The 22,979-nt window shown below is 38.2% G+C and overlaps 1 protein-coding gene across 3 annotated transcripts in view; it reads right to left on the reverse strand.

Moving 5' to 3' along the window:
* The window catches only part of TMEM19 (transmembrane protein 19), a 37,033-nt gene extending 19,290 nt beyond the window's left edge, over positions 1–17,743 (reverse strand). The window contains exons 1-7 of one of the 3 annotated variants that reach the window (XM_012441311.3): positions 17,333–17,743; positions 14,572–14,685; positions 7,399–7,536; positions 6,755–7,009; positions 5,203–5,412; positions 3,335–3,528; positions 319–409 (exon numbers count right to left, since the gene is read on the reverse strand). In XM_012441311.3, the coding sequence (XP_012296734.1) occupies positions 3,365–3,528; positions 5,203–5,412; positions 6,755–7,009; positions 7,399–7,536; positions 14,572–14,685; positions 17,333–17,462 (1,011 nt within the window). In that variant the 5' untranslated portion in view covers positions 17,463–17,743 and the 3' untranslated portion in view covers positions 319–409; positions 3,335–3,364. Of the gene's footprint in view, positions 1–318; positions 3,529–5,202; positions 5,413–6,754; positions 7,010–7,398; positions 7,537–14,571; positions 14,686–17,332 lie in introns of those variants that run through there. The other 2 variants (XM_012441312.3, XM_064376991.1) reach the window with 2 other exon arrangements.
* Positions 17,744–22,979: the final 5,236 nt, after the last annotated feature.

The following is a 22,979-nucleotide window of genomic DNA, read 5'->3' on the forward strand; positions in this document are numbered from 1 at the left end:
ATGCGGCAAAGTTTAAAACATTATTTCACATGCTTTTTCTCTATACTAGTCCTTTATCTAATTGGGGTAAGATTGGTATTTCTGCAGCCAGCATCCTACGTGTATAGCAGATACGTGGAAAGAGATATATGAGGAATAGATAACTCAAGTAATGAGAAAAACTAAGAATAGAATGACCTGCTGTATCAATTCTTTGCTCTCCTGGTGGCTCCATTTAATGAGTTTTCAACATGCTACTCCTGGAAGTCTCCTTCAGGAGCTGCCCCATACCACATATATCTGCTTTCCTCTATCATGTATCAGTATGATAAGAAATAGTACACCTTTATGCTGCCAAGGCAGACAGTTTTATTATACTGTTATATAGAGTTCTTTCCATGAAAAGTGTTTTTAACATGAACTGCCCATTCTGCAAAGATGAAAAATAAGTTGAATTAGTTAAATATCCAATTCAAAAGATATTACAGTAGAATATAAGACTTACAAAAATAAAAAAAAAAGGACAGAGACACAATTTCTTATCCTCAATTCTCATGTCTATAAAGCTATCAAAACCAGTTTCTTCACAGGTTTGGTGACAAAACCTGACCTGACTTGATCTGAGGCTCTTTATGATCTTCAGTTATCATACTTAGTGGGGATGTTCATAAATCACCATGAAAATTGCATATTCGATAATGAGCTGCTGTCCCAGACATTTTTTTAGTAGTTTTGCGTGAAATATTTTATGTAGACACTATTAGTTTTTTAAAATCTCAAAAATTTTGATTGCAAAACACAACTAGATCTCAGTGTTCAAATAAAGGACCCCAAACCGTTAATGATACAGTGATTCTACTAAACCCAAAGACAGTTCCAATAAATATTTTTGTCCCTTTGTATGTCATGAAGATGAATCTCCAAGAAAAGAAAAAGGGCATGTTAGAACAATGTGCAGGTTGTGTGAAAGCTGACACAATAATTTTATATGTGATGTAGCTGTAAGACACTGTAATTACCAGAAGTTATTAATCCATAAAGATAACATGCTGTGTTGTTGCTAATAGTTACTTCCCTAAAATTGAAAAGTCCCACTCTTTTCAAGTGCTTAAATACAGTGCTTTAGGATATTCTTATTCAGTAGTTCTAGTACTTAGAATATCGTTTTTTTTTTTTTTTTTTTTTTTTTTTGAGATGGAGTCTTGCTCTGTTGCCCAGACTGGAGGGCGGTGGTGCCGTCTCGGCTCACTACAACCTCCACCTCCTGGGTTCCAGTGATTCTCCTGCCTCAGCCTCCTGAGTAGCTGAGATTACAGGCACATGCCACCATGCCTGGCTAATTTTTTGTATTTTAGTAGAGACAGTGTTTCACCATGTTGGCCAGGCTAGCCTTGAACTCCTGACCTCAAGTAATCCATCTGCCTTGGCCTTACAAAGTGCTGGGATTACAGGCGTGAGCCACTGCGCCCAGTCTAGGATATTCTTATTCAGTGCTTCTCAACGTGGTTAAGCATTAGAATCTCCCAGAGAGCTTTGTAAAAATACACATGCAAGGGCCTCATTGTCCAACATTCTGACTGACTTGGTCTAGAAAGGGGCCCTTACAATAGTGTTTTAAAAACTCCTTACCTGATGATTCTAACATATAGTCCGAGCTGTAAAAAGTCCCAATATTAGGGCTGTACCTTTGATCAGATAAATCAGATTTCTGCAGTGTGAAACCCAGACACCAGTACTTTTTTAAAAACATGCCCTGGTGGCTGGGCACAGTGGCTCACATCTGTAATTGCTCTTTGGGAGGCTGAGGGGACAGATCACTTGGGGCCAGGAGTTCGAGACTAGCCTAGCCAACATGGTGAAATCCTGTCTCTACTAAAAATACAAACATTAGCTGGGGGTGGTAGTGCACGCCTGTGATCCCAGCTACTTGGGTAGCTGAGGCAAGAGAATTGCGTGAACCTGGGAGGTGGAGGCTAGTCAGCTGAGATTAAGCCACTGTGCTGGAGTCCAGCCTGGGTCACAGAGTGAGACTCTGTCTCAGAAAACAAACAAACAAACAAACAAACAAGGCAAACATGTCCTAGTGCTTCCAATGTATACCCAAAGTTCTAGGCCAATTGTTGCAACTCCCTGATCTGACTGGCTTCAAAATTAAGGGTGTGATTGTTTTGTTTTCTGTCCTGAACTAAGTCAGTTCTAGGTCATCACCATTGTAGGGCCACCAATAAAGAATTCTAAGCATTACCCACACTCTGGTGGTGGTGTGTTCATAAATCCTTCCCCAATTTCTTTAAAAAAGCAAAAGGGGCAGGAGGAAGAAGGTACGGAAATCATGAGAAACATTTTAAAATACTTTTAGTAAAATAATCTGTACCATGTCAAAACTTCTTTGGCACACCATAGTGAGGAACAAAACTGAAAAGCAGAATTTGCTTTAGTTGAGGCTACAGTGTAAGAGGGAATACACTTAGAAAGTAATAATAGAAAATCATAGCATTTTCAAGTAATTTGTATGATAGTAAATTTATAAAGAAATACAGCAATTTCCTGGTGACTCTAACTGTTCAGGATGCCAGTGTTAAGCCAGGATGCCAAACATAATTCAAAGAAAGCTAGAAAATACATTCAACATATTAAATTGAAAATAATTTCTGTTCAGAGATCAACTGAAACATATCATAAGGTGTACATTTTTTAGATATAAGATAGAGTTCTTTTCCTTTTAGTTAAAATAACTTTTTTCACACATTCTAATGGTCATATGAAAAGGATATCTAGTTTTTTTCCATCACTAACCCTGAGGAAGGAAGAACGAATGTGGACTAGGCCACAAAACTCACTAGGAACCAATCCCCACCCTTTTCCCAATTGTGAATAGCAATGTAATGGGAGAAGTTCAGGATACTATACTTGATTAGGCTTCCATACACATCAGCTTAAACTATGTAAAACAGACACAACATTTGGGCAACTAGCACAGTGACATTTCTCTTCTTCAGCAGAGAACTATTTTAAATATCATCACTTTTATTCCCTACACTGGTTTAAACAAACAAAACAAAATAAGACAAAACTTGATATTGACTATATAGGAACTTTCAATTCAATATACAGCAATATGTAGGAACAATATAGCTTCACTGCTCAAGACCTCCATTCAGCAGAAAAAAAATGCACAAATTCTATAAACCCTTCTCTTTCACTAGAAAGATGCTAGCTATTACAGGGGAGTTGATGAGAGGAAAATATGAAATCGCATTACAATGGAATATAGGAAGAGCTGGCATTTCTGCCTTGCCATTACAATTATTATTCTTAGGATGAAAGTTGGAATTGCAAATTTAGCTGGACTCACCAGTTTCAACCTGTGGGAATGAAATAAAGTTCACTCCCTGGGCCAAAAACCACAAGCAGCAGTTGGGAGCAAGAGAGCAACAAGAACAGAAGAAAACAGATTCACTGCGTTGTTATCAAGAATGGGCTTCCCTGCTATGTGCTTTGCCTCATTTGTTGGGCTGTTCACCACCATGCCAGTGCTTTCATCCAACCCTGAAATGGAAAAAGAAGCAAGTGAGGTAGAAAACCCAAATTACTTGATTTTAAAAAAAAGAACAAAATAGATTTTTCCTCCAAAGCATACAATCTTTGAAAGGTTCTAAGTGATCTGCTAAATGACTTTAATGGATAATTTATATGATGAGAGATACAGAACCCTTGATTACAAATGGCCTCTTTGAATAAATGGGTTCCAGTACACCTCAGTAATTTTCTGTCAGTACCTCTGGAGTTGCTTCAGAAGTGGAAGAGAGAACATGAAAAGCAGAGAGGGCATGAAACTGGCAGGTTGGGTCTGCCTTTCTAGTGGCTCCCCTCCAAGACTGATCTATGAGGTCCTTGAGCATAGGGATCATGTCTGTGGCCACAGCACTCTAAACACAGGGTTGAGTATGGGGCTGGCACAAAGGAGGCACACGAAGATTTACAGAATCTCCCTACTGCATGCATTTCTTTTCAACCGACTCAGTGCAATCAGAAACTTCCCCAACTAGAAACCAATTTAGAATAATACCTACGCTCTTTAAAAAACATGTGTTACTGTTTGTGTGTGTGTGTAGAGTTATTTACCCTTTAGTGGGAATTAAGATCAGATTGCTTCATCCTTAAAATCTAAATGAGACTAACAATACTGAGAACAAATATTCTGACTGATTGAGAGAGGGGAGAAAGGGCAAATATATTTCCTGAGGCATGAAGAGTACTGGGAGGAACGTACTGAGAGAACCCTTCTCTAGCCTTCCAACCTCTTCCTGATGTCAATCAAAGGAGAAACATGGTTGATGAGAGTGTAAATACACACCTAACAGAATATGTCAGTACACTGATAGGATGAGAAAGCCTTAGAAGCAAAGCACAGAAAATTTTGAGAAAAACATACTCTACCACTCATATATATATATATGTTTGTTTGTTTGTTTTTGAGATGGAATATTGGTCTATCGCTCAGGCAAAAGTGCAGTGGCATGATCTTGGCTAACTGCAATCTCTGCCTCCCAGGTTCAATCAATTCTCCTGCCTCAGCCTCCCAAGTAGCTGGGATTACAGGCAGGCACCACCACGCCTGGCAATTTTTGTATTTTTAGTAGAGATGGGTTTCACCATGTTGGCCAGGCTGGTCTGGAACTCCTGACCTCAAGTGATCCACCCACCTCAGCCTCCCAAAGTGCTGGAATTAAAGGCGTGAGCCACTGCACCCAGCCATCTACCATATATCCTGAGTGAGGCAAAAACTCAGCAGCAAGGATAGCAAGCATATCACAGTAATAAAGTCGGTCATGTGTATAGTCAGATTAATACAATTATCCCTCAAATTGACTGGGAAAATGAATGGAAGGAACTGTATTAAAATGATCTGATCCCAAATATCTTGCTTTCCTAGGATTAGGAAATGGCCCACACAAAAGCGTCTGTTCTCTGCGCTATTGTATCTTTCCCACACAGCTTCAAATCATTACTATGCAAGACTAATTCTCTTTCAATTAATTTCATACAAAAGTATAAGAAAGCCAAAATTGTGGAAGAGACTCTGTCCTATCATTTCTGGTCTGTCAACATCCTGTGTCTTTGGATTTGTTTTCATTGTTGACATTTTTTCTTTCTTTTCTCTATTTCTTCCCTATTTCTTTAACACATCAATAAGGTGCAAGGATGAAGGCATGTTCTTACCAGTATACTGCATTGTAGCCCCTAAATATGAGTCCACAATTGATCCTAGTAATCCAGCTAAACCGCCAAATGCAATAATTGGCCACTGGGGAGCAGAAATGTCTAAATCATTCACAAAAATCAGCTGTGTGAGGAAGTATGCAATGCCCACAAAGGTACCACCAAGGAGACTGGAGACAAGGCCCACCACTGTAACTCCTCCATTGGTTCCTGAAGAAGAAACATGCAGAAAATCATCTGGTTAATAACCAGCAAACACATAAAGTCAGGGACAGCAAAGTACCTATCTAATCAAGACTGATTTAAAGAAAGCATTCTCTTTAATGCAATCTAAAGACTGTAGCCTATTCAGAAAATAGTATTTTCTCCTCAGTAACTCTTGATATTTTAAGCAGTGAAGCAGAATGGTTCAATGAAGCCAGACTGCCTGGTTTCAGTCTTGGTCCTGCTACTCTCTCTCTCTCTTACGCTCTCTTTTTAGAGACAAGGTTTTACCCTGTCAACCAGGCTAGAGTACAATGGTGTGATCATAGCTTACAGCAGCCTCCATCTCTGGGCTCAAGTGATCCTCCCACCTCAGCCTCTCTAGTAGCTGGGATGACAGGCATGGGCCACCTTGCCAGGCCCAATTCTGCAACTCTTAAGCCATATGACTGTAGTTAATTTATTTAACTTCTTTGGGCTTTAGTTTCTTTATAAAATAGAAATAATAAAAAAACTAATTCATATGATTATTAGGAGTACTAAGTGGCAATCCGTGTAAAGCAAGAATAGTGCTCTGTAGTAGGTATTTAAAATGTGCTAGCTCTTGTAATGATGATGAAGAAGAGGAGATAAAAGAAGAGGAGGAGAAGGCAATGATGGAGATAAGATGAGGGGAGAAAGAAAAGAAGGGGAAGAGAGGAAGAGAAGCATCAGAGGACAAAAAGAAGAAACAGTACAGGCTGAGTATTCTCTTTACCCAAATTGCTTGGGACCAGAATTTGGATTTTGAATTTTTTCAGATTTGGAATATTTGCATCATATAGACTTACCAGTTGAGCACCCCCAAATCTCAAAATCATAAATCTGAAATGCTCCAATGAACATTTCCTCTGAGCATCATGTCAAAGAGTTTAAGATTTTGGAGCATTCTGGATTTTGGATGTTCAGATTTGAGATGCTCAACCTATGTAGTTGTTGACAATGTTGATAATGGAGAACTGAGATATAGGTTAAAGCACTGGTATCATAACAGGCACTCAATAAATATTCTATTGTTCCCTTTCTTCTCCTTCCCTACTCATATGTTTGCAAATTAATCTCTATGTTCCTATATTACTTATCTAGGTCTTGCTAACATTTCCTGCAAAGATTATTTATTATTACCAGCTTAATAATCTATAGAAATTTTCCAATTACTATTTAAAGAGACTAAATAAAGTTCTTAAAAGGCTCTAAAATAAGAAGTACATTAAATCAAGAGGTTTTTTGGTTTATTTTTTAAAAGAATCCCAAGTCAAGACTCACCAATTATGTCTACCAATGGGTCAAAAAGAAAAAAAGGACTCACCAACTGGAACTTTCTCCCAGGTTGTTATCAGCCTTGGAGGACTTTTACTCAGAACTGTGCCAACTTCTGAAGCCCATGTGTCTCCAGCACAGCAGGCCAATGCAGCCAAGAGAGACAAACACATCCATGAAGCAGAGTACTGCTTGGAAAAATCGACTGGGATTTCCCCAGGGCCATTTTCTATCATGTATAGTAGGGCCAGCTCTGTGGGTACAGCTCCATTACAGAATACCTGAACCCAATTCCTTTGCCCACCTGGAAACAAACAGATGAAAAGGACAAATAAATGCTTTCTCCTTAGAAGAAAAACCATGCAGTTATAGGTGTTTATGTTTTAAAGTTTAAAACAAGAAAAACAACAACAAACTTTTTAAAAATAGTAAAAGTAGAACAGTACATTTGCCCAGATTCTATACTGTTATTAACAAATCTGGAAAAATTACGACAGACTCTAGTGCTTCTAATATTCTGCTGTTATTTCCTATTGTTGTGAAATAAATGATAAACTCGCTTTGGCTACCATAAGGAATTCTCACATAAAATTTATGTATTTTGACATTCTAAACAACATTCTGATTAAAAGCCTATGTTAGGATGAAATGAAGTGTACTATTCTGATTAACACCAAACATAATTAATTTTACCTTCCTTATATTCTGAGTCTAGGTGCTTCTTTGTTTCTCCCTTCCATTTAGTGAGTTTCGAAGAAGACAGGAAAAACATCAGCAAAGAGGTAAAAAAGCTAAAATTTGCAATGGTTAGGATAAATCCAACCACTAGCCCTGAAAGAAACATATATAAACACAGAATTATACTCAATTCATACATCAATGCTGTGAAAAAAGAATAAATTTCTTCCCATTTATTTATTTATGAAATGGAGTTTCGCTCTTGTTGCCCAGGCTAGAGTGCAATGGCGCAATCTTGGCTCACTGCAACCTCTGCCTCCCAGGTTCAAGTGATTCTCCTGCCTCAGCCTCCCGAGTAGCTGGGATTACAGGCATGCACTACCACACCTGGCTAATTTCATATTTTTAGTAGAGACGGGGTTTCTCCATGTTGGTCAGGCTGTGGTCTCGAACTCCCGATCTCAGGTGATCCGTCCACCTCAGCCTCCCAAAGTGCTGGGGTTACAGGTGTTAGGCACCGTGTCCAGCCATTTTCCCAGTTATTTTTATATTATAATCTGAAATGTACATTTCTAACAATTTGCATTTTACCAATTAAGCTCTTAGCAAGCAGTAAACTGAATGCCATTTTGAGTACACATTTTTTTTTTACTATATTTTAATCTCCTTTCAAACAATGCCATATGAATGTAAGATATTATTTTAGATAATCTTTAAAAATCATCTTAATTTAAAAAAATTAGAAATAGAGATGGTGTCTCACTATGTTGCCCAGGCTGGTCTCAAACTCCTGAGCTCAAGCAATCTTCCCAGCATTGGCCTCCTAAAGTGCTGGGATTGCAGGAGTGAGCCACTGCACCTGGCCTCCTTTTGCTATAATAACCCTTTCCATTGCTTAGCTCAAGGTTCAGCTATCATAATCAATGAGATAGTTATTCATTGACTCTTCTAGAGATGCTCAATTATTGGTATTTTAACTTTGGTACCTTTTAATTGAGAGTACAAGAAATAGGATAACTTGGTATAAAGTATTAATAATGATAAAGTGCTTCAGCTCTGGAGTTGAACAGTCTAGAGTTCAAACTTTGGCTCCTCCACCTACTTTTTCAAGATTAGGATAAGTTATCTAACCTCCTTAAGTCTCAATTTTGCATTGGTGAAATAAGAATAATCATAATTCCTACTTCACTGGCTTGCTGTAAAAAGTCAGGGATAATTTTTATAATATGCTTATTATATTATCCAGGAGCATATTTTGTATATGCTTATTATATAAATATATTAATAAACACATTTTGTAATAAGCTTATTATATTATCCAGTAAAAGCTCCTTAAAAAGTGTTACCTAATGTCATTGATACTAATAACAGTAACAGTTCCAGTGGCAAAAGCTCAACAATAATACTGATAAATGTTATAATATTGTTATCCAACCTTTAAGTTTTTTCAATTGATTTTTAAAACATTACAAAAGTAGTATGCAAGTATTGAAGGGGAAAGTCAAAACATATGGAAGTATACAAACTGAAAGTCAAAGTGTCTCCCCTCCTCCTCTTCATGAATATTAATATTCACTGTTAACAACTGTTCCACCATCTCTAAACAAACCCCGAGTAGAAGAGCCCTAAACAGCCTACACTGAGATGTTACAGATGGCATCTATATCCTTTTTACTTCAACCACCTTAAAATACACATGAAGTGATCAATGTTCATGTTGATGACAGCTTCACACTGAGGAAATGAACAAGACAACAAGCTTTGAAGGAATGATTTCTTTCATGCAGTCTAAAGATAGCTTGGAACTTCTGGCAACTCCCACCTATGTCTACATTTTTAGATTAGTAACTGTTATCTCCTGTTCATATCTTTTCCACTTCTCCATCCTGCAAATCTCTAAATATCATTGATAAAGTGTTCATATATATGACAATAGGGTACTCCCCAAAAATTTGAAGACTTGAGGATTATGTTTGCCTTCTGAGCTTAAAACAGATAAATTCTGTACCTAACAGATACCATCAGGGGAGTAAAATGACACTGTCTACAAATTTCTGACAATGAGAGTTAAGTTACACTCCAAATTCCAACCAGGGTGACCTGGGTAATCTCCAGGAGACATAAAAGAGAAGGGCAGGACTGGAATTTCATAGCAATTTAATAAACTCAAAAGTAATCTATTGTTTCATACATATTCTATAATAATTTAATTGGCTAGCCTGAAATGTATAAAGTGAAGGCCCAAAGAACCAGACGTTGGTAGACTTCTTGAACCATATCCAAAGAAGAACCTTTGAACTGTGGACTTGCATTACTCTTTCTCAGACTTTGTACTCACCAAAGCAACCTTCTAATTATAATCTGACTTCTCAGGTGGCCTGAAAACAAGCATAGGGCATGCCCGAACAGTGAGGTTTGTGTTCTTCTGCCTGATTAATAAAGTGGCATTCTGGGTCATATATCAATCCTTTATGACAATGAGCAACAGTCAACCAGTTTTCCAGGCTCTAATCAACTCTGCATACATGACAGAGTGAGGCTTCTACTTGAGAAAGACTGAAACCAGACCTGAATTATAGTAACCAAAAAGAGGTCAGATCCCCCTTGGGAAACCACACAGTGTACCACCACTGGCCCTTCCTGAGAACACCCCCTCTTGCTGTGCTCTTCCACAAACACTTTCCCACAAATCCCCTTCATGTGACCCTCTCCTGATTCTGGCAATGCTCGCTCTCTCTCCAAGAGACCAGAGCCCTCTACTTCAGTGTGCAGCTTAGGGACTGAGTGTGACTGAACCCCTGCCCATTCCTCTCAACAATGGGTATATGTTTCTGTCATGAAGGTTCTAAATACCCAGATCCTGAGGAAGTTCTGTAATTCTTACTTCTCAATCCTAGACACACTAAAGTCATGATTTGTCAAAGTGAAATTCCTTTGTATTAGTCCATTGTCAGGCTGGTAATAAAGGCAAACCTGAAACTGGGTAATTTATAAAGAAGAGAGGTTTAATTGATGCACAGTTCCACATGGCTAGTGAGGCCTAACAATTATGGCTAAAGGCAAATGAGGAGCAAAGTCATGTCTTACTTAGTGGCAGGCAAGAGGGCCTGTATAGGGGAACTCCTGTTTACAAAACCATCAGATCTTGTGAGACTTATTCACTATCATGAGAACAGCACGGCAAAGACCTGCTCCCATGATTCAATTGCCTTCCACCAGGTCCCTCCCATGACACATGGGAATTATGGGATCTACAATTCAAGATGAGATTTGGTTGAGGAAATGGCGGTCAAATTATATCACTGTGAATGGTAGTAGTGGAAGGAAAACAGTAATAATAACTAATATCTATAAAATATTTGTATGCCAGGTATTGTGCTAAGCATTTTACATGGATAACACTTCATGATAATTCATTGCTATAGATACCATTATTCCTTCGCATTTTATAGACAGGACAAGTACAACACTGAGAGTTTCAGTGACTTGCAGTCATACTCTAGGCTAATATTCCCAATTACTATGATATACTTTAAAACAGCATTAGTTTTTTTTTTTTTTTAATCTTTAAGGAAACAAAAAGTTCCAAACAGTAAGAAAAGCTGGATGTGATGGTGTGTTCCTGTAGTCCCAACTACCTAGGAGGCTGAGGCAGGCAGATTGCTTGAGCCCAGGAATTCAAGGCTGCACTAAGCTATAATTGCATTGCTGCACTACAGCCTGGGTGATAGAGCAAGACCATGCCTCTAAAAAAAATTTTTTTGGGGGAGGCAGGGTCTCACTGTGTCACCCAGGTTCAAGTGCAGTGGCATAATCTCAGCTCACTACAGCGTCCACCTCCTGGGTTCAAGAGATTATCCTGCCTCAGCCTCCCAAGTAGCTGGGATTACAGCACCCGCCATCATGCCTGGCTAATTTTTGGTAGAGACAGGTTTCACCATGTTGCCCAGGCTGGGCTGAAACTCCTGGGCTTAAGCAATCTGCCTGTCTTGGCCTCCTTAAGTGCTGGGATTACAGGTGTGAGCCACTGTACCTGGCCATAAATTTAAAAAAAAAGAATAAAAAAATAAGATATTTCATAGAATGAAATAATTAGGAAAAAAGCAAAGGTTTTAAAAAATCAAACATATATTCTTAATCATCTATTATGTATCTAGCACTATTTGAAGAAACATGGAACACAGAAGCATAAAATACTCTTTGTCCTCAAGGGGTTTATAATCTAGTAGATGTCCTTTATGGTCAAGGAGATCAAGTGGCATATTATACCACCAGGATAGTTTTTGGAAACATACATATTATATTTTTGCTACCTGACTTTAGAACTATCAGTTACTACTGAAAGCAAGTTAATGACTTGCTTCCATCTGCTACTACATTTGATCATTTTCATTTATTAGGGCTAGCAGCAAAGAAATGACTTTATTAGATTTGAATCCTATTCAATAAGAATACTTGATTAAGCACTAAGAAGCCTAGAACCAGAAACTTTCTAAGCAGGAATACTTCATTTAATTTTACTCTGCAAGTGTTAGTTTCAATTTTTGGCAGTTTTCATGGTTTTCTGCCCAGAACTGTCTATTCATCCTTCAAACCTCGATACATATTTCTCTATAATAATCAGCATATATAATGAGGTAGGAGAGAGGTGAGAGGGGGAGGAATAATATGAGCAGAGATACGAAGAACTAAATGTTTGTGGCAATGCCAATTTAATAGTCATTCACATATAAAAATATGGTTGAAAGTACGTAATAATTAACAATGAACATTTTTGTATAGTTTACAAAGATGTGTTGCCTCACATAATATCTTTTTTGAGCTTCATCAATAAGCCCATAAGGTATTACTCTTGGAGATATTCCGTAAGAGATTAAGAAAGTGAGGCTCCTAGGAGTTACGTGGCTTGCTCAAGTTTGCACTGATAACAGGTGGCAGTATTAGATTCCAAATACAAATTTTTTAATTCTAAATCAATATAGGGGAGGAGTAGAGGCCCAAGGGCTAGAAAGCAGGAGAGGAAACTGCAGCAGGAAAGAAACAACAGTAGAGATCATGAAAGTCAGAGAAGCAGGACAATATACAGCACAGAAGCCAAAGGAAGACAGAATTTCAAGAAGGAATTGACCTTTCTTTCTATAAGAATAATACATTCTAAGGCAAGGATAATTGAGCATGGGTTTTTTTTTCCTTTTTGAGACAGGGTCTCACTTTGTTGCCCAAGCTGAGTGCAGTGGCACGATCAGCCTCCTGTGTAGTTGAGACTACAGGCATGCACCATCATGTGAAGTCTCATTTATATTGCCCAGGCTGGTCTCAAACTCTTGGACTCAAGTGATCCTTCTGCCTTGGGCTCCCAAAGTGCTGGGATTACAGGTGTGAGCCACCTAACCAGCCCAGAAAGAACTTTTTTTTTTTTAGCAAACATAACTTCTTGTTATTATATTCAAGCAGAGATTGTTCAAATTATGTTATAAATGAATTAATACTACCAAAGTAATAACAGCAGTGCCTGGTACATAGTAAGTGTGACATAAACATTTGTTGAATAGATAAAACATAACCATTCCTAATATTTACTGATTATATGGTAAAATAAAATTCATATAAAGATATCAATATGTCCAGTTAACTTTAATTCTCAACTACCCCACAAAAGAAAAAGAAATCTCACAATAGAACTTAAACAATATTTCTTAATTATGAATAGAATTGGCATGATTTTGAAGAACTCTGCCTAATAATAATAAGCACTGAATAAATGTTGTCTATGTATCCAGCCAATGAGGTAAGAACTTTAAATTATCTCATTTAATTCTCTCTATGCCCTAAAAACGAAATAAGGGATAGATCCAGGCTTTGCGGAGCCCAAAGCTTATATAATTTGGGGTTAACCTCTTTAAGAAAAAGAGTACAAAAGTTTTGACCTTTGAGAAACTGACAAAACCACAGGACCATGAAAGCACATTGCTAGAGCTTATTTATTCAATTTTATCTCTCACTTCTTTTCCTATTGTTACTATTTTCTAGTCAAATGAGCCTTACTCTTCTTACTCTCAAGCCAGGATTATAGATATCTGGACTTTTGCACCTGTTATTCTGTCAGCCTGGAACATGATTCTGTCAGATCTCATTGCTAGTTTCTTCAGATACCAGTGTAAAATGACCTCCTTAGAGAAAAGCACCTAACACCATCTACAGAAGAATGCACCACATCTTCCAACATATGCATTTAACACTTAATTATCTTTTAATACTTTTGTCATAAACTTTATGAATACCTGAATAGTTATATCTATTTTATTTACTATCTGTCTGCCCTAAAGAATATGTGCCATGAGAAATGACGCCATGTCCTTTTTGTTTATAGATATATCCCAAGTTTCTAGAACAGTGGTACATAGTAGTAAGTGTTCAATAAAAGTTGGCTAAAAGGTGGGTCAGGCATGGTGGCTCATACCTGTAATCCCAGCACCTTGGGAGGCCCAGGCGGGTGATCACTTGAGGCCAGGAGTTTGAGATCAGCCTGACCAATATGGTGAAACCCCATCTCTAATAAAGATACCAGAAAAAATTAGCTGAGCATGGTGGCACACGCCTATAGTCTCAGCTACTCTGAGGCTGAGGCACCAGAATTGCTTGAATCCAGGAGGAGGAGGTTGCAGTGAGCTGATCGTGCCACCACACACCAGCCTGGACAATAGAGCAAGACTGTCTCAAAAAAAAAAAAAAAATTACTAAAAGAATGAATACAAGGCCTGTTCCCAACTCAGTTTTGGAAAATGAATCTAGAACACTAAGTTTGGACTGCTCTGTTTGAGATTACTAACAGCAATTTCCAAGAGTTATTCTCTCGAAATGCTTTATTTTACATCTAGGAGGAGTGCTCCAGGGTTTCTGCTAAATTAATCAAACTCAAGGAGCAGAATAGTCAAGGTTCATCTATCCCCATTAATCTACTTTGTATCAATTACAAAGTTTAATTTGTATGTTACACTGCAAGTGTACATTAGTTTCTGAAATTTTGATAATAGGAATGCTGAGCAAGATATAACTTTATCATTGTCTAAAATATATAACACTATGATTTTTAGTCAGTCTCATATATTCAGAATTTAGAAAATATAAATTTAAATTATATAAGCAAGCACTTATTAGTTACTGTAAACATTCAAAATAAAAACATACCTCCTAGAGCCCCACTGTGATCTAGACTTTTCTTTTTGAGGCCATTAGAGACGATCAGAACAGGAACAACAACAGAAAACAGCCAACGCCATGGAGAAATAGGCCGTAAGTTACCTGAAAAATTATAAAGGTGGAGCACAAATTGTGTGAAGTCTGCACAAGTTAGTTTTAGCAGTAAACTTCTGTAACTGCTTTTGGATTAAAATACTGTCATAAGTACAAACACCGAGATGAAGTCACCAAAGACAAATACCTGTATAGCATGTTACTGTACTGAATATTGCAGGCAATTATAACAGAATGGTATTTGTGTATCAATACCATTGATAATAGGAATACTAATTATATGGTATTATAATATTACGGGAAAACGTTGTATGTGCGGTCCATCGTTGACCAAAACATCATTATGTGGAGCATAACTGTATTTATGGTAAGACATGCATGCATATTTTCAGATAAGCAGTCTTATTGGGGAATGGCCAAATAGGTTATGTACAAGTTTAAAAAACCTTTTACTGCTATTTATGATAATAATGGATATCTAGATATTTGAAATGAATCTCTGGTTCTTTTTTTTAAAGGATGCACATATTAAATTTCAATAACTACCTAGAACAAACTCTTTTCTTAACAGGATCTTATTCCTCTCTCTGCCTTTCAGAGCACACCTGATTCAATGGTTAGAAATTGATTATTCCAAAGGCTGCATTCAGCTCACAGACGATTGGCTAGCAGAGTGAGTCAATATTTAAAGCGTAGGAGATATCATATAAAAATCCAGATTCTTGGCTTCTAAAATTGACAAGTTCTGGCCCACATGGCAGAATTGACTAAAGGTAAAGAAAGGTCCCTTCCTTTAAACAGGCCATGGCTTTCCCGTTTAAAGTTCCCATCACTCCTGATAGACTCCTAAACGCCAAGGCTAAGTGATTTCCTTATGGTAAAGAAAACTGAACTACTGCTTGTATCTGTTTCTATCAAAAACGGGAAAATAAGCAGGGCTTGGTGGCTCACGCCTGTAATCCCAGCACTTTGGGAGGCAGAGGTGGGCGGATTATGAGGTCAGGAATTCGAGACCAACCTGGCCTACATGGTGAAACCCCATGTCTACTAAAAATACAAAAATGAGCTAGGCATGATGGCAGGTGCCTGCAATCCCAGCTACTCGGGAGGCTGAGGCAGGAGAATCGCTTGAAACTAGAAGGGAGAGGTTGCAAATAAGCCAAGATCTCACCACTACACTCCAGCCTGGGCAACAAGAGCAAAACTCTGTCTCAAAAAAAAAAAAAAAAAGGAAAACTAAAAGACAAGGAGGGCCAAGTATTCAATAAAAGATGAGAAATATCCTATTTCTGGAAGTGAAAACTATTACCACATGTCTAATACACAAAAACTTGCAGTTTCATTCATTTGTATTAGGTGACTGGCCCCAGAGGGATACTTCAGTTTACAAATCCTGATTTATTCTATTTAGTTCAATTCATAGTAAATAGTAGCACTAACAAGAATCTTCTCTTATACTCCTCCCCTAAAACTCGGATCTCCCACGTGAATTTTTATGAATGAACAGCCCTGAGAGCTTCTGTACCCAGGAAAACCCTTTCCAATTATTAATGTGTCTCTTTGCAAAAAGACTACTCTGAAATGGCAATCCCTTATGATATAACCATTTAAGAGAGTTCACTTTCACGTTCTCCTTTTCAGTTTTTCCTTTATTGTGAATTGACCAGTATTTTGTTTTTATAGGAGAAGGAAGTTTGTGTACATGGAGACTTATGCTTTAAAGCACCTTCAAAAGCTTAAAGATCTGGGTTCAGAGTACTTTATATTTAAGCAATGTAGCTTTAGGCTTTAAAAGGAGTCTATTCTTTTGAAGCAACCAAATGGCAGATAAGTCTTTCAGCTCTCCAGATGTAAATATTGTACCATCTTTAATTCTTATTATTTTTACAGAACATGTGAAACCATTACTAATACTCTCTCCTTTTTTTTTTTTTGAAATGGAGTCTTACTCTGTTGCCCAGGCTGGAGTGCAGTGGCATAATCTTGGCTCACTGCAACCTCTGCCTCCAGGGTTCAAGTGAGTCTCCTGCCTCAGCCTCCCGAGTAGCTGGAATTACAGGCACGCACCACCACACCCAGTAGTTTTGTGTTTTTAGTACAGACAGGGTTTCACCATGTTGGCTAGGATGGTCTCGAACTCCTAACCTCAGGTAATCTGCCCGCCTCGGCCTCCCAAAGTGTCGGGATTATAGGTGTGAGCTACCAGGCCCGGCCCATTACTAATATTCTTATTCAAAATTAAAAGCATAACTGTAATTGCTTTACAAAGCTATGTTCACCTCACTTACCTTTCACCAAGGCAGATGGAATAGTTACACAATATATAAAGACATTTTGAGATAGGCATAACTAGACCAGATCTGGTGGCTTGTATTCCTAGCACTTTGGAAGAACCAAGTGGGAGGATCACTTGAGCCTAAGGGTTTGAGACCAGCCTGGCAACACAGAGAGACTCCATCTTATAAAAAGTAACAATTAAAAAAATTAATAGGTATAACTCGAATTATCACAACAAGCATTTATTAAAGGCACTATTTATATTATCACGTTAGTAAGTTAAATTCAGGCTATGTAAGTTAAGTGAACACAACCATTCATAACCATCAGAGGATATGAGTTTTGGATTTCACAATGGTATGGTTTTTAATTCCACTGACTAGATCACAGAGAAACAACTTAGAACATTCATACTTACCATAGTAGGTGCTTGCAGTCATTGACATAATCCAGAAAGCTAAGGAAATGCAAATGATCAGGCTCAATACAACTATATTAGTTATCATTTTTATATATCTTTTGCATATATCGTCGTCGAGATCTGTCATGGAAAACAAGGATTTGCGCTCCTCCGGGAGAGAATATTTAGCGTTTTGGAGAGAAAGTCATTTACGCTGTGATCAAGACGCTTATTTAGAGGCAAACATAAATGCCAACATATTCCACCAACCAAATATTCAAAAAAATCACAAAAATTCAAACTCCTTCCGGAAATTCCTGCTGGCGGAGAGCGCCAAGTCATATGGGCAGGTCAATACCTCACTGCAAAAGCAAAGCGCAACCCAGCCGACTGTGAGGCCTGGCTCCCGGCTGGCTGGCTGCCTGCTGCTCGGCGCCTAACGCGGGACACCAGGAAGGGGATAGAGGAAGCCGACGCAGCCAATCAGCGGTCCCGGCGCTGGCGAGCTCCGGCCACTACCCGTCACAGACTTCTCACGCGGGCGGGGCAGGCCTGCGGCGGCAAAGGGACAGCTAAGACACCCGAACTTGGGCAAGTCTGGGAAGCGAGCCCGACGCAGCTGAACGCGGCCACGTCCAACAGCTGCCCAAGCTGCCCCAGGGTCGAGGTACAGCCGGCCTTGGCTGAGACCCCAGGAGCTAAGCCCGCGCCTCCGCCTCGCCCACTTCGGGCATGCGCTGTAGCCGCTTCGAGGAACATCGCCTTGCTCACGTAGGCAAACACTGCTGGCATCCCCGCCGGCTACGTCTGCACTGCTTATCCAAATGCTGGAAGTTTACGTCCTTGAGTTTGGGGACGTCCTTAATGATGAAAAGTGAAATCGCCACCAGGGTAGTAATACAAAAATGAAACAAGTGAATTTAGACCCAGTAAGTCTATTTCAAGCATAACAATTGAATGCTTTTTTGATCTATGAAGAGTTTATGACTGTATTATGGATTTTTTTCCTTTCTTTTTTTTTTTTTTTTTTCAGGGAGGTAAGTATATTATTTTGTAGGAAGGGAATTTTGTGACTTGGGAAATTATTTAAAACAACATTGTTTAGTATCTATAATGTGCTAGACTGCTGGCTGCTAGCGATGTCAAGTTAAACGTAGTTTTCTACTATTAAGCTCTCGTAATTATTGTCATAACACCACTTACATTGTGAATATATCTATCTTCACACTCTTGTATTTAAACTGTGTGCGTTTAGAAAACAAAACGTCTTGTTAGCATTAAAAATCTGAGTCGTGGCTGATTTCCTTTTTTTTGAGTCAGGGTCTCCATCTGTTGCCCAGGCTGGAGTACAGTGGCGGGATCTCTGCTGACTGCAACCTCTGCCTCCCAGGTTCTAAGTGATTCTCTCTCCTCAGCCTCCAGAGTAGCTGGGATTACAGTCGCGCACCACCATGACCACTAATTTTTGTATTTTTATTAGAGACGGGGTTTTGCCATGTTGGCCAGGCTGGTCTCCAACTCCTGACCTTAGGGGATCCACCTGCCTCGGCCTCCCAAAGTGCTGGGATTACAGGCATGAGCCACCCATGCCTGGCCTGATTTCATGTTTTATTTGAAATTAACTTGTTTGCCTGGGTTAACAGTAACTGCAATTACATAGTATTTATCAATTTTTTTCAGCTAATTGCTGACAGTGTAAGAAGAGGAGCCAGGTCCATTTCAGACACAGTATACAATTGTGTTTAACCCCCAAGAGTACTTAAAAAAAAAACTCACGTTAAATTTCAAAATACATGCCATCTAATTAAGTAATTAACTAAGAACCAAATCTGTGAAGAAGGACTAAATAGTAGTGGCCTTCTTGTACTAGATCACATCCATATATGGTCTTTATGCTGAAATTTATTATGTGCCTACTTTGTTTTTGTCTCAGTCTGTTCTGCATAGGTAAATGATTGGATTATCTTACCAAGCTTCCTCGCCAATATCAATGTTACCAGACTATTGAGTACAATTATTAATAATAAAAGCTAATGTTTTTGTGGTTTGCACAGTGCCATTGTTTTTGTCTCTGCTTAGACAAAATTATAAACTGGTGTTTTTTTTTTTTGGCCTTGCTTCATCACAGTCATGGAGTGACCTTCTCTGATTAGTTGGTGTTCTATAGGAAGATCATAGCCTAGCTGTGAATGTCAAGCTATCTCCCAACACTGAGGTATAGCTGTGTCAGGTCAGTTCCTGGACGTTAGGGATTATTTTCTCGTGACTATTAGATCTGGCTAAAAATGCATATTAAATAGTAGTGTCAGTGAATATTTTCCCTTCTTTTTTTTTCCACTGACTAATTATTGATGTTGTTCTCCATAAAAGTTATTCTAGCTTAAGACCAAAATAATTTAGAGGAGTTAATGTAATTAAAATACAGTAGTTCTTCCTTATATGCAGTAGTAGGCAGTTTCAGTTACCTAGGGTTCAAGGTGATCTTGAGACAGGAGAATAGGGTCTGGAGGCAGGGAACCTAAGGCTTATTCATGCTGACTTCCTATAGCTAAATCAAAAAGAAAATCCCAAACTTTCCACACCTAAATAACAAAAGGACCAGAAGCTACTCCCTTTGCAAACTCCCCTTTTCTTCTGCATGGCATACAGAAAATTGAAGTTTGCATAGGAGTGTAACTTTGTAACTTCACTTCAGCCTCTAATTGGTTGCTTTCCACAACCAATCAGACTGACTGTGGGCTACTACTTCATTTACATAGGATGTACACCAAGTAACCAATGGAAAACCTATAGAGGGTATTTAAACCCTGGAAAATTCTGTAAGGAGGCTCTTGAGTGCCTGTGCTCCTGCGGCTCCCACCCTGTGGAATCTACTTTTGTTTTCAATAAATCTCTGCTTTTGTTGCTTCATTCTTTCCTTGCTTTGCATGTTTCGTACAATTCTTTGCTCAAAATGCCAAGAACCTGGACACCTTCTACTGGTAACAATTTGGAAATATTGAAAATTCCAGAAATATTCGTAAGTTTTAAATTGCATGCCATTCAAAGTAGCATGATGAAATCTCATGCCATCCAGCTTGATCCCACCTGGGACATGAATCCCCCATTTATCCAGCATATCCATACAATAGACACTACTCTTTGGTTAGTCACTTAGGAGCTATCTCAGTTACCAGATGGACTGCTGCAGTATCACAGTGCCCTTACTTTACTTTTATTACAATATATTGTTATAATCGTTCTATTTTACTAGGTTTTCCTGCTAATTTCTTTCTGTGCCAAATTTATAAATTAAGCTTTATCATAGGTATATAGGCATTGGAAAAAACATAAGTATATATAGGGTTTGGTATTATCCATGGTTTCAAGCATCCACTGAGGGTCTTGGAATGTATCCCCAAGGATAAGTGGGGGGGACTATTGTATACTTTTAAAAAATTGTGATTTTACTGTTATAATTTTTATAGACTATCAATCTTAAAAATTTCAACAAAGTCTTTATTTTTCTACTTACTTTAAAAGCCATTTTCTGGCAATGGGACATTTCTGGTTAGGCATTTCCTAAACTATATTTTTTAACTAAATAGTAGTTATTCTTTGTTATTAGTAGGCATCCCTACCACTCAAAGATACCTCTGATCAAATTTAAGGGTGAGAAATGTTGTCTCCACATAGGATAGAATATATTATTAATGGCTCTAAGAAGTTAAGAAACAAGCACATTTTTTAAAATGGTTCCGACAGTTGTGTTCACCAGATTTCTTTCCTGTAGAAAACATGCAGTTTGAGACTTACTATGGCAATCATAGAATAAACTGAAAGTTCATTGTTCCACTGATCTTTAAATTTCACAATATAAATACCTATTTAAGTGCTCTTAGATATAAAGTTTGTTTCTAGGGTACACATTTATATTCAATACCAATCACAAAAATTATCCTTATGGCAAAAAGCACTTACTGTGTGCTAGGAAATTATCACATTTTATTTACAATCCTTTTGAATCTTATCCAAAGGAATTGGTTTAGATTTTCTGAAATGTGCTAGTATTTGAGTGGTTTGAGTGCTAAGACACATACACCACGGTCTCTGCCTTGAAGGAGTATAGCAGATGAAAATGGACATGTAGACAATTACATTATAATAAGATGATGACTTTATCCAAGTTATATATAAACAGGACTCAAGGAGAAAAGCACTTATGTCACTTTGGTATGTTTAGGGATGGTGTCACATAAGAGAGGGGAGCGTCCAAGGTAAGAACTGAAAGATGACAAGAGTTTGCTCAGTGACTAAGCTAAAGGAAGGGCAATTTGTAAAGGTTTGTTTGGTGGTTAAGAAGAACATGAAAATAGGACGTCTAAGAAAATGGAGAAGAGTTTAAAATAGCACATTTTGGAGTGTTTGCTAAGTAAAAAAACTGAAAATTCATCTGAGAAATAGGCACATACCTCATTAAAATTTTTTTAACATAAAAATAGAGGTGGAGTCTCACTGTGTTGTCCAGGCTGGTCCCAAACTCCTGGCTATAAGTAATCCTACTGCTTCGGCTTCCCAAAGTGTTGAGATTACAGGTGTGAGTCACTGCACCCAAACAATATGTGCCTTCTTGACAATAAACCCAAATATTTTGTTTTTTTAAATGTTTGTAGCACAGATTTTAAAAACTAGGGATCAATTTGAAGATGGATTTGTGGTATTAGATTGAGCTCATTCTAAAAGGGCCTTAGGGAAAGAGTAAGGGAGAAGTGAGGGCAGGAATAAACAAATGGAATATTATTTTCCAGTAGCCTTGAGGACAGACACCATGTCTGGCACATCCTAGTTTGATCAGTTTCTCTTAGTAAGTTAGTATTTTTTGAATTACAGTATTTGAACAATATTTTAATCAGAAAAAATAAAGTATAATCTTCTTTCCCTTTTGTTAGTAAAATAGAGCCTTGACAATTATGTCTGCATTTTTTTTTTGAGACAGGGTTGCACTCTGTTGCCCAGGCTGGAGTGCAGTGGTACAATCATAGCTCACTACAGTCTTGAACTCCTGGGCTCAAGCAATCCTCCTGCCTCAGCCTCCTAAGTAGCTAGGGGACTACAGTCACACGCCCCTGTGCCTGGCTAATTTTTATTTTATTATTTTTTAGAGATGGTGTCTCGCTATGTTGCCCAAGCTGATCTTGAACTCCTTGCCTTAAGTGATCCTCCCACCTTAGCCCCATACCATGCTGGGATTACAGGCATGAACCCTGTACCTAGCCTGCAAATAAATTTTTGTGTGAGCCTCAAATTATGGTCAGGATAGAGATAGACTCTTACCATTTTTACAGCCCTTCATATATCTTGTCTAGATTGCCTAACCAGTATCTAAAACAGTGCATATAAACTATAATGTACATTTAGATATACCTTGAGCAACAAAAATGAAAATAATTCCTCTTCAAGGCTTTACATGATCTTTATTTGGTTTACAGTTTGCTTCAATTTAGGGAGAAGGACTTCACAGAAGTCTTTTAGGGGGTCAGTTTAAAAGAACTTTCACAGAAATATTTATGTACATTTTTTAGAAATAACAGGCATGACAGTTAATTTCCTTGGGGAAAAAATGTTTAATATCACCATACTCAGAATACATTTTTGTGAATATGCAATTGTTTAGTATACACTACAA

The sequence above is a fragment of the Aotus nancymaae genome, unplaced genomic scaffold (genome assembly GCF_030222135.1).
Source record: "Aotus nancymaae isolate 86718 unplaced genomic scaffold, 86718_ANA_hifiasm-v0.15.2.pri h1tg000016l, whole genome shotgun sequence".
Lineage (NCBI taxonomy): Eukaryota > Metazoa > Chordata > Mammalia > Primates > Aotidae > Aotus > Aotus nancymaae.